Source organism: Scylla paramamosain, unplaced genomic scaffold (assembly GCF_035594125.1).
Source record: "Scylla paramamosain isolate STU-SP2022 unplaced genomic scaffold, ASM3559412v1 Contig8, whole genome shotgun sequence".
In the NCBI taxonomy this organism is placed as follows: Eukaryota; Metazoa; Arthropoda; class Malacostraca; order Decapoda; family Portunidae; genus Scylla; species Scylla paramamosain.
In genome coordinates this window covers 5,652-17,500 of record NW_026973673.1, presented here as the reverse complement: position 1 = coordinate 17,500, position 11,849 = coordinate 5,652, and the positions used below count along the sequence as shown (strand labels likewise).

The 11,849-nt window shown below is 42.0% G+C and overlaps 1 protein-coding gene across 2 annotated transcripts in view; it reads left to right on the top strand.

Moving 5' to 3' along the window:
* Window positions 1–7,524, top strand: part of LOC135096847 (uncharacterized) — a 17,355-nt gene extending 9,831 nt beyond the window's left edge. Inside the window, exons 6-7 of one of the 2 annotated variants that reach the window (XM_063998620.1) lie at window positions 5,836–5,895; window positions 7,387–7,524. In XM_063998620.1, the coding sequence (XP_063854690.1) occupies window positions 5,836–5,895; window positions 7,387–7,496 (170 nt within the window). In that variant the 3' untranslated portion in view covers window positions 7,497–7,524. Of the gene's footprint in view, window positions 1–4,697; window positions 5,139–5,835; window positions 5,896–7,386 lie in introns of those variants that run through there. The other variant, XM_063998621.1, reaches the window with a different exon arrangement.
* Window positions 7,525–11,849: the final 4,325 nt, after the last annotated feature.

The following is an 11,849-nucleotide window of genomic DNA, read 5'->3' as shown; positions in this document are numbered from 1 at the left end:
TAGCAGCTGGGGGGGAGGGTGAGAAAAACTGGTGGAGACGTCTCAGAACACCTAACTTCATAGAAGCTGTTTTAGCTAGAGATGAGATGTGAAGTTTCCAGTTTAGATTATAAGTAAAGGACAGACCAAGGATGTTCAGTGTAGAAGAGGGGGACAGTTGAGTGTCATTGAAGAAGAGGGGATAGTTGTCTGGAAGGTTGTGTCGAATTGATAGATGGAGGAATTGAGTTTTTGAGGCATTGAACAATACCAAGTTTGCTCTGCCCCAATCAGAAATTTTAGAAAGATCAGAAGTCAGGCGTTCTGTGGCTTCCCTGCGTGATAAGTTTACCTCCTGAAGGGTTGGACGTCTATGAAAAGACGAGGAAAAGTGTAGGGTGGTATCATCAGCGTAGGAGTGGATAGGACAAGAAGTTTGGTTTAGAAGATCAATAATGAATAATAAGAAGAGAGTGGGTGACTACATTAAGCAAAGAAGTTAAGCTTTTTAGTGTTCATCTGAGCGTCCCCCTCCCCCTCTCTCTCTCTCTCTCTCTCTCTCTCTCTCTCTCTCTCTCTCTCTCTCTCTCTCTCTCTCTCTCTCTCTCTCTCTCTCTCTCTCTCTCTCTCTCTCTCTCTCCACACATACACATCACTCCCACGCCCCCATCACGTCACCTCACAACTCCACATCACGACAAATTAGTCACGGGGGCGGAAAAAAGCCAGGCACAGGAGGCACGCGGAGGAAATAAATAAATGCGTAAGCAGGACAAAAAGCCGAGCGAGCCACCACCAGCCTGCGTGTGGTGGTTCTCAGGGCCAATTAGGTCCCGCTGAATCGCTCCCTAATTGCTGTCTGGGAATATGTACGACTGTGGTTGTGGTTATCTGTGATTGTTGATGTTGTTGTTGTCGTTGTTGTTAATGGTGATGGTGGTGGTGGTGGTAAAAAAAAAAAAAAAACGTATTTTAGTATATACGTGTGTTTCGGTAAGAACAAATTGCTTGTAGTTGTTGTAGTGGTAGTATGTGTAGTAATAGTAGTAGTAGTAGTAGTAGTAGTAATAGATGCTGAAGGTGTTATTTTATTTATTTATGATTTTTTTTTTTGTAAGCATTGGAAGCTCTTCTCTCTCTCTCTCTCTCTCTCTCTCTCTCTCTCTCTCTCTCTCTCTCTCTCTCTCTCTCTCTCTCTCTATCATTCATTCATTAATTCATGGTTCATTAATTTAAAGAGCTTTTCTTTTCGTTTACTGCAATTTTTTTTCTGTTTTGCTTTTTAATGTTCGAATTATATACTAAAGGCTGTAAAGGATGTAATTGTGTGCAGTTATTCTATGAGCTAAAATTATAAACAAACTTCTCTTTTCCTTTTCATTTTTTTTTTCTTTTCAGTCTTTTCTTTTCATTTTCATTTTTTTTTTCAGGCATTTTTTTTTCCTTTTGTCTTATTCTTTGTTTCTTCTTCCTATCTTCCGTTCACTCACCCTCACTCAGTATCTCGTCTGCATGAAGTTTCTCTCCGCTCGTCCTCACTTCTCTACCACACACATCCCCTCACCCCCACAACTCCTCCATCTCTCCTCCTCCTCCTCCTCATCCCTCAGGCCCTTTTTCTTCCTTTTAGTCTTACACCTCTCACAGTTATCTTTTTCACTGCTCTTCCTTTGCTCTTGTATCCATTACTTTCTTCAGACTGTCTAATTATTCCATTCCCTAGGTTTTTCCATCCTTTCTTTCCCCGTCCGTCCACTCATCTCATTTTTGGTCTTCCTTTGAGTCTTACACCTCTCACAGTTCTCTTTTTCATCGCGTTCTTGATCTTCACAATCTTTCTTATACCTAACACTCGCCTCACTTTCCATTCAATTCCTACTTGTTATTTCCTTCCATTTTTCACCTCTTTTCCTTTTAACAGGCTCTAGTGGAAGTTACTGGTGTTGTTTTAAGGGTGTTTTGTAGATTCCAGTGATGGTTTAGTAAATATTGCGCATTACCAGTGGGGAAAAGACTTTTATGAGCCTGATTAGTTATTTCGGAACTTTTGAAAAAATACCGTAGTTATCCTTTTCACCATTCCTTCTTCTCTCGTTTTCTTCGCTGGGTTAGACATTATTTCTGCTCTATGTTCTTAATTTAAGTTCTTCCTTTCACATCTCTCTCTCTCTCTCTCTCTCTCTCTCTCTCTCTCTCTCTCTCTCTCTCTCTCTCTCTCTCTCTCTCTCTCTCTCTCTCTCTCTCTTTCTCTTGCCCTATTTCTTATCACTAATTATTGTACCATATCTTTCCTCACAAAAACTGCCATTATCCATCTTGTGAACTTTCATTTTCTTTCTTTATACCTTATTTCCCTCTCTCTCTCTCTCTCTCTCTCTCTCTCTCTCTCTCTCTCTCTCTCTCTCTCTCTCTCTCTCTCAGTTTTTTTTTCTCTCAAGTTTATGGTTGTTTATTCTTTTAATTTCACCACCTCTCTCTCTCTCTCTCTCTCTCTCTCTCTCTCTCTCTCTCTCTCTCTCTCTCTCTCTCTCTCTCTCTCTCTCTCTCTCATATTTTTCTTTTGTATATTTTTTCGATTTTCTCTTTTTATCTGTTATGATCTATATATATATATATATATATATATATATATATATATATATATATATATATATATATATATATATATATATATATATTTTTTTTTTTTTTTTTTTTTTTTATTTACCAACGTATTTTCCGCCAATGAGAGAGAGAGAGAGAGAGAGAGAGAGAGAGAGAGAGAGAGAGAGAGAGAGAGAGAGAGAGAGAGAGAGAGAGAGAGAGAGAGAGAGAGAGAGAGAGAGAGAGAGAGAGAGAGAGAGAGAGAGAGAGAGAGAGAGAGAGAGAGAGAGAGAGAGAGAGAGAGAGAGAGAGAGAGAGAGAGAGAGAGAGAGAGAGAGAGATGGGGAGGGAGTAAGATTATGTACGTACACACCCTATAAAAAAATAAAAAATCTAGAGAGAAAAAAAACAAAACAAAACAAAAATGACTAAACGAATACAAATTGTCAAACAAAAAAGTAATTCACTGAAAAAAAAGGTTCTGACTCTCGAGGGAAGCCAGGAGAGAGAGAGAGAGAGAGAGAGAGAGAGAGAGAGAGAGAGAGAGAGAGAGAGAGAGAGAGAGATCGTATCCCACAAACCACGGCCTCAGGAAGCCAAGATCTCATGCATTTCTAACTTTCCTATTTGAGCAGGATACAGTATGAAGCAAACCGCGCCGAACCTTCCCTACACCCTCCTGCAGCGCCCCCGGCAGTAGAGGAGACCCTAAACCTTAAGTAACCTCACTGAACGTAACCCTAATCTAACGAAATGTAACCTAGTCTAACGTAACGTAATGTAATCAAACTTAACATAATAATGACATTGCTACTACTACTACTACTACTACTACTACTACTACTACTACTACTACTAATAATAATAATAATAATAATAATAATAATAATAACAATGATAATAGTAATAATAATAATAACATCAACAATTAAAGATATATCCACCAACAAACCATTTGCACATACAATAAACATCAGGAAAAATTGTTGTCTTAGTTTACAATAATTATTTTGCACTACTATAAATACAAAATAATAAAAAAAACAAAAAAAAAACACAAGTAAAACAGATAAGATCATTTTAAACATTAAGAAACGCAACCTAACTTAACCTAACCTAACCTAACACCTCACAGGACGCTGTAATGCTAACTCCACTGTGATTAATCCTAGTCTTGCTTCGGGAGTCCTATACATACATTCCGTCCTCCGCAGCCAGTCTATTGAAGGGCCCCGTGATAGGATCTGGGCGAGGGGGCGGGGCGGGAGTGAATATCTTACGCGGAGGGTAGTTATCGTACATCACTCCCTCGGTAATTACAGGGAAGATGTTCGTTTCATGCTCTCTACTAACGTGTTTTCGGGTGATCTCCATTACTCTTGGCGCTGCAGTGTTTACAGACGTCTCTATCGAGGTGGTGATGGCTGGCTGGTTGGCTGATTGGCTGGCTGCATGGTTGACTGGCTAGCTGGCTGGCTGGCTGACTGACTGACTGACTGGTTGGCTGGTTGTCTGGCTGAGTTGCTGACTGACTGACTGACTGGTTGGTTGACTGGCTGACTGGTTGACTGGGTGGCTGACTGGTTGAGTAGTTGGTTGATTGGATGGTTGGCTGGTTGACTGGCTGGTTAATTGGCTGACTGGCTGAATGGGTGACTGGCTGACTAGCTGGTAGACTAGCTGGATAGTTAGTTGAATAGATGGTTAGTTGACTGGCTGACTGGTTGACTGGTTGACTGGCTGACTGGCTGGGTGACTGGCTGGCTGGCTGGGTGACTGGCTGACTGGTTGAGAAGATGCATGACTAAACGTTGACTTTTTTTTTATTTTTTCAGTATCTCTTGCATATTTCACTGTTTTCCGTCTCCTTAGTCATGCTACCTTTGTTGTCTTGCTCTTCATTCTACCGTCTTTATTTCTCTTTTTTCACTCGAGTACCTCTCTTTTCTTCTCCGTTTTGCTCCTTCTCTCTTCATCGTCTTCATTCCATTAGCTTTCTTTCTATTTCTCGTTCCCTCTCTCATCTTCACTCTCGCTACCTCTCTTTTTCCTCCTTCTCATTCCTCTATTTCTGTTTCTCTTCCTCCCTCCCTCCCTTCCCCTTACTCCCTACATCTCTTGTTGTTGTTGGGCAGGTAGGACACGATTTGCCCTGCCAACGGGCCGGGTTGCTGCTGCTACTACACCGAGCCTAGCATTAGAGGCAAGGAAGGACGGCAAGCAAACATGATCACCCAAGCCTCTCTTCTCTTTCTTCTCTTTACTCTCATTCCCTTCCTCTTCTTTACTCTCTTTACTCTTCTTTACTTTACTCTTCTTTACTCAAATCCTTCTTCTCACTTTCTTTTCTTCTTCTCTTCCTTTTCTTCACTTCAATCCTCTTCTTTACTTCTTCCTCTTCCTCCTCACTCTACTCTTTCTCTTCCCCATCCTCCTCCCCCTTCTTCTCCTTTGCTCTTCACTTCCTTGATTCGTTTTTTTGTTTGTTTTTTTCGTGTACATTTCACACACACACACACACACACACACACACACACACACACACACACACACACACACACACACACACACACACACACACACACACACACAGTCTCTCTCTCTCTCTCTCTCTCTCTCTCTCTCTCTCTCTCTCTCTCTCTCTCTCTCTCTCTCTCTCTCTCTCTTTCTCTCTCTCTCGTCTCAGTGATGCTATCTCCTTTTCTTATTCTTTCTTCTACTTCATGTTCATTTCTCCTCTTCTTCGTGCACTTCCTGCTTCTCCTCACTTCCACCTTTCCTTTTTGTTTTTCACTCCACTTCCTCTCTTCGTCTTCCTCACTTCACTCCTCCACTTCTTCCCTTTCACATTTCACTCCCTGTCATCCTCATCCTCCCCCCCTCCTCTTCTGCTCTTCACTCCCGCCCTCCCTTTCTCTTCGTTCTCTTTAATTCTTCTCTTCCTCACTCCTCTTCGCTCCACATTTTTGTACTACCTTCTCATCCACTCATCCACTGGTCCAGCTCTCTCTCTCTCTCTCTCTCTCTCTCTCTCTCTCTCTCTCTCTCTCTCTCTCTCTCTCTCTCTCTCTCTCTCCACACACGTCTCTTTGTGTTCAGTGCACGCCTCGCCCCTTATCTCCCCGCCCCTATTGCTGTCGCGGACCTGAGGGCGGCCTCTATTTACTCTTAAAAGGCAAGTTATCAGCGGTGTTCCTCAGGGTTATGTTCCGTCACCTCTTCCCTTATTCATGTCCATCATTTCTTTACCTCCCCGTCGTGTCTCATTTGCAGGGTCGCGGTGCTGTGGATCTGTCGCGGTGGTGAGGGCGGCGGCTGTCCTTCAAAGGGGCCGTAAGTTGTCGGGTTGTTGTGAGTGGTGTTCCTCAGGGTTGTGTATGTGCTGTCATCTCTTCTATTACTCATGTGTATCTTCATTTTTTTTTCTTTTTCCCTGGTACCTTTCCGTCATGTCTCATTTGCTGCTTCACTCATCTCTCTCAGTAGGACCGTGGCATGTTGAGGTGTTGAAGTGTTGAAGTGTGTGTGGTGTTCCTCAATCTACCTAGTGCTGTTATGGTTTTTTTTCAGTGTTTTCGCTATTGATACTTGCTGCCTAATGTATTCCTCCGCTTTGTCCCCTTACTCCCGTACATGAACTATTATAAATGCACGGGAGAGTAATAAGATAAGAGACAGGCCTAGTATGCTCAGTCTTTCCTCCATCATTTATCTCCTCCACTTGACGTATTTTGTTAGTTGCCCCCATTACTTCCTTAAAAAAAAAAATGTGGAGCTATTTATCATAACGGTGGAGAAAATAGGAAGAGAAATATTTATTTATTTATTTTTATTTACATATTGATTAATTTATCAATTTATGTAAGAGGGGCTCCGGGCAAGGACAACAAAGGATCTGAAAATAAAAAGAAAAAACCCACTAAGGGTGCCAGTCGCCAGAAAGTAGTTCAAATGAATTATCCGAAATTATAAGAGAAATTATTATTCAGTCATCAGAAATACAACAGTGATTCTTTTAGCCGCCAGCAGATAGATTTACCTGTGATTGAGAATCACTGGTGTAGAGTTACAATATGAAAGCGGAAAAACAAGACGTAGCTAATTATTAAAACCAATTAAAGCAAAGTCTTTGAAAGCCGTTGGAAAGAGAGAACTCCCGCCACAATGCCGCGTCACGTTACAATGTTGCTGTTTCTGTTTGTCGTGTGGTTTTGTGGCCTCGGCAGCAGCTACTGATTGAAGACATGCGATCCTGTTCCTCCCTGTGTAGCGCTGCAAACCATGAATCATTCAACGTATTACTGGGGACTTGCTTTTAACCCATTCAGTACTGTCTACAATTTTTCGCCTTCAAAAGATAATCCGTTATTAATGAAGATGAAAACGTGAAGACATAACTATGCAAATAACAAACTAAACCTGATTATAAAAATGGTCATCCAAAACTTGATAAAACCACTAAACTGTATACAGAATATAATGAAACTCATACCACGGCGCTGAAAGGGTTAATCATGGTAAGAGGAGTCCATGTTTTAAGGAACACCATACATTCTTAAACGTCACGACGCCTTATCTTCCAGAGTAACAACAGCTCATGCAAACTTCAAGACATTTCTTTAATTCTGGACAATTCCCTTGGTCTTTGGAAACTGGGACCTTCAGTAGGTCTTTACCTTCTGCCTTTCTGTAGCTCTCGGCCAGAGACTTTCTTACATAAAAAAAAAAAAAGTTATTCTATTTTTCCAAGGCAGTTTTCGTGATTCTGCATCACTGAAAAAAACACCCACGAGAACCCGACTAATCATCCCTGTGGTCTTTCAGAACACTCCTCGCAAGAAACCAAGACGTTCAAGAATATGGGTCATGGCTTGCACACCTCCTCTGCACCACTCCAAGGACACGACCATGTAGCAGAGCACCAAGGAAAGTAAATAGTCCTTGAGGAACACCAAATCGCTCCTTCCTATCCTACTACCAAACAAGATAGAATGATACTCTTGTCTTGTCTTGTCTTGTCTTCTGTTGCAAGATGAGTGGAGTGTGCTAGTTTTCACTCGGATGAACCTTCCTCTTCGGCCATCCAGAAGCAGAGGGAAGAAAAGGAAAGTCCAGCCCATCACCTCTTGCTAATGGAGACCCAGAGAGACACCTGAACTGGGCCCATATACTAAAAAACTTCGCTCTCTCACCAGGTAAAAAGCTACGAAATCACAAGAGAACACAAAGGAAGACAAACAGCAACAAACCTTGAAGTTCTCACTAGGCTGTATGTATAACTATCCTACACTAACTATTAACGAAAAAAACAGGATAGGAAAGTAGAGGGCTGAATAAGCAAAGCAGAACGAAGACAAACACCAACAGATCTTAAGGTCCTGACTAAGCTGTATGTGTAACTGTCCTTCACTAACTACGAGTGGAAGAGACAGGATAGCAGAATAGAAGGCTGAATAGCAAAGAAGAAGGTTGGTTAGCAAAGTAAAATAGAGAAATATTCTTTTCGGATGATAGAAGGCAGGGAAGAGAGGAAGGGATGGTGCATAAATGAACTGGAAGATAAGAATTGATAGAAAAAGAGATTAAAGGTTGTGAAATTAATCGGTTGTGTAGCAGGATAATTTTTCGGCCGACGAAGGGAAGGGAAGACAGGAGAGGATGACGGTCAGGTCGTAAAATTCGTTGTTTTTCGAACCCTACAGAGATGATTAGACAGGATCTCGTCAATATTTATCTTAACTGTGATGTAATTTCCTTGTTAAACTACTTCCAAAACCATAAAAAAAATCACCGTTGAAAAAAAAAAAGATGAATAAAACAATAACCTCCATCAGGGCACACTGAAGACGCTGGGAAACACGATGTACACAGACCATCTTCACCAGTGTCCTGCTGAGACTTGGCAGCAAAGCTTGGTTGTTTCTTTCACATGTGCCACGATTTGCAAAGCTGTATGTTAATTGTGTAACTTGAATGGATAAACTAAACTTACACAGGGAGGTAAAACAGCATTCGTTCTAAGGTAATGGTATATCCCACACCCGAGATTGTGCTTAGTAGTCAGCTCGTTTTGCCATGGGTCTTGTTCTCTACTTGATGATGCTTGCTAAACATATTTCTAACACTTTATTAGTTGGCTTGATAACACATAAAATGACGTAAAGATTTTTTTTATAGTATACCAAGTTTATTTATTTATTTATGTGTGTGTGTGTGTGTGTGTGTGTGTGTGTGTGTGTGTGTAAAATTAAGTCAGCTGGTGAATCTGGCAGTTTTCCTAACCATTCCGAACGCTCCAGATTGTGGCGTTCGGTTGGGAATGATTTGGTGAAAGCAATCGAGGCAGGACGACAAAACGTTTAATCAGGAATGCAGTGTCTGGAGCAGGGGCGTCTCGTCCCGGGCACAGGTAAGGCAGTGGTTTCCAGACACCTGGCGAGCGTGTGGCCTCCTGACTGAATGACCGGAGGCGTGTGGGCCTTTGTGCTGCCATTACTGCCGCCACCCCCTACCATGGCACGGCACTCTTGTGGGGTGGCCGGCAGCTATGGCTATCTCTCTTAAGTCCATGCGTGCTGTGGTGATGGCAGTGGTCCTCCTGGCTCAGCTGGTAAGACGTGTTGTGCTAGTGATCAGACGATGGTTTGATTCCAGAGAGAGAGAGAGAGAGAGAGAGAGAGAGAGAGAGAGAGAGAGAGATTCCTTCTGTACCAAGACATCTGTTTAATTTCATTTTGTTTATCATTAGATGATTTGATTAACTTTACCATGATTTATTTATTTATTTATTTATATTTATTATTTTTTTTATATTGACGGGTTAAAAATCATATCTACTTACTCATCCCCTACAAGTACATCTTTATTTGCTGTATTCCAACTAACTAATGAATGCGTAAAGTTCATAAATAGTTAGTAGTACTGCGTAGTAAACAGATTAATGGTTCAGATGAATGTCTCGGTGCCTCGAATCATGAGTTAAGGGAGGTATACTTACGTGTTTCCTCCTTTCCTCAGCCGTGTCTGGAGGCGCCTTGATGCTCCTCTTTGAAACTGTCCAAGACCCGTATCCTCAAGCGCTTTGTTTCTCGCTGGGGCTGTTTTCTAAGGCCACAGCGATGACTAGTAGGGTTTTCAAGGGTGTTTTTCCTACTCGTTAATCTATCACTAAAATCATGAAAACACTCTTGAAAACCCTAATAACATCCTTTTACAGTCTGTTGTAAGTAAAGATAAGACACTAAAAAATTTTGAAGTACGAGATCAACTAGAATCATAATAACACCCTTGGAAACGCTAATGACATCAATTTACAGTCTATTAAAAGTAAAGATAAAACACCAAAACGTTTTGAAATGCGAGCTTCAGACAGGAAAAAAGAGAGAAGAGGCAGAGTAAGAGTAAGGCAGAGAGTTCCAAAGTTTGCATGACAGGTAAACTCACTCTTACGTTTTCTTCCTATCCCACGTACACTCAGTCACCTAATCAATCAGCCAGGTGAGCCAGACAGGTGCATAACTAAACCATTACTACTTGTTCGAATCCTGCTTTTGGGCTGTGATTCGAACCCAGTATCTCACGTGTGTGGCTAGAGGCGCTCACCGCTCCGCCACTGAGGCAGAGCAAAGGTTGGAATTGTTTGATGTTGATTTAGGGCTTTCGAAACTCACAGGAAGGGATTGGAATGCTTCAGGGAGTTCGTATCCCGAGGCTTTGAGATCAAACTCATCTGTATTATCTTTAGAAATCCGCTTTTTTTTTTTATCGTATCTGTTACCTTTCTTTCTTATCTCTTCCGTGTCCTGTCTCCTTTCCTTATTTTCTTGATATCTTCCGTCTCGTCTTGTTTTCTTTTCTTCCTCTTCGTCTCTTTAGTGTGTACTTGTTCTTTGTTTTCCATTATTCCTTCCATCGTCTCTTCTTCCTACTTTCTTTCTCTGCTTCTTACTTTTTCTTTACTTCAGTCTGTTTTTTTTTAAATCCCTTTCTTTCTACTTTTTTTTTCTCTCTTACTTCCTTTCTTTCTTAATCGGCTTATGTACGCACAACAAACTATCCAATCCAGAGAGTGTACCATTGGACGCCCCCGCCGTCAAACACTTCAGTTACGCTGAATAAGTAGATGGTGGCTAGATGGACACACACACACACACACACACACACACACACACACACACACACACACACACACACACACACACACAGCTAGACGGATAGATAAATAGACAAACAGATAACTTTATTGAGCGTCAGATCACACGCACACGCGCGCGTGCGCTCAGGATCCAATATGTTCATCCCATCGTGTCTGGTGCAGCGGCTGTGGTGAGTGGCAGTGACAGCGGCGTGGTGCAGCGGGTGTGGTGAGTGACGGTGACAGGCTGGGTGATGATGCTCTGGCCAGCCTCGCCCTCCCCACACGCCCGGGATGACTCTGATCGTGTAGTGTAGTACAGGCGAGTATGGCCCGTGTTCAGAAACGCTTTGCTCTCTCTCTGCGGACTATTTTTTTAAAGGCCACAGAGGTAATTAGCCGGGTTCTCAATAAGGCTGTTTCTCCCTTTTAATAATGTAGAAATTCCCTTAATCTGTCACTAAAACGGTAAAAAAAAAAAAAAACATTAAAAACCCGTGTAATTTCAACTAGAGCCTTTGAAAGAAGTGGAGGTGCGGCATAGAAGTTGTTTCAGAACACGATCCTATATATTCTGCACTCCTTTCTAGTGTATTTTTTTTTTTTTTATTGCCATAGGAAGGATACTGGCCAAGGAACCCAACAAAAATCTAATGAAAAAAAATTGCCCACTGAAATGCCAGTCCCTTAAAAAGGGTCAAAGCAGTGGTCAAAAATTGGTGGATAAGTGTCTTGAAACCTCCCTCTTGAAGTGAATCTCAAGTCATGCAGGAAGGTGGAAATACAGAAGCAGGCAAGGAGTTCCAGAGTTTACCAGAGAAAGGGATGAATGATTAGAGAATACTGGGTTGCTCTTGCGTTAGAGAGGTGGACAGAATAGGAGTGAGAGAAAGAAGAAAGTCTTGTGCAGCGAGGCCGCGGAAGGAGGGGAGGCATGCAGTTAGCAAGATCAGAAGAGCAGTTAGCATGAAAATAGCGGTAGAAGACAGCTAGAGATGCAACATTGCGGCGGTGAGAGAGAGGCTGAAGACAGTCAGTTAGAGGAGAGGAGTTGAGTGAGACGAAAAGCTTTTGATTCCACCCTGTCTAGAACAGCAGTATGAGTGGAAGCCCCCCAGACATGTGAAGCATACTCCATACATGGACGGATAAG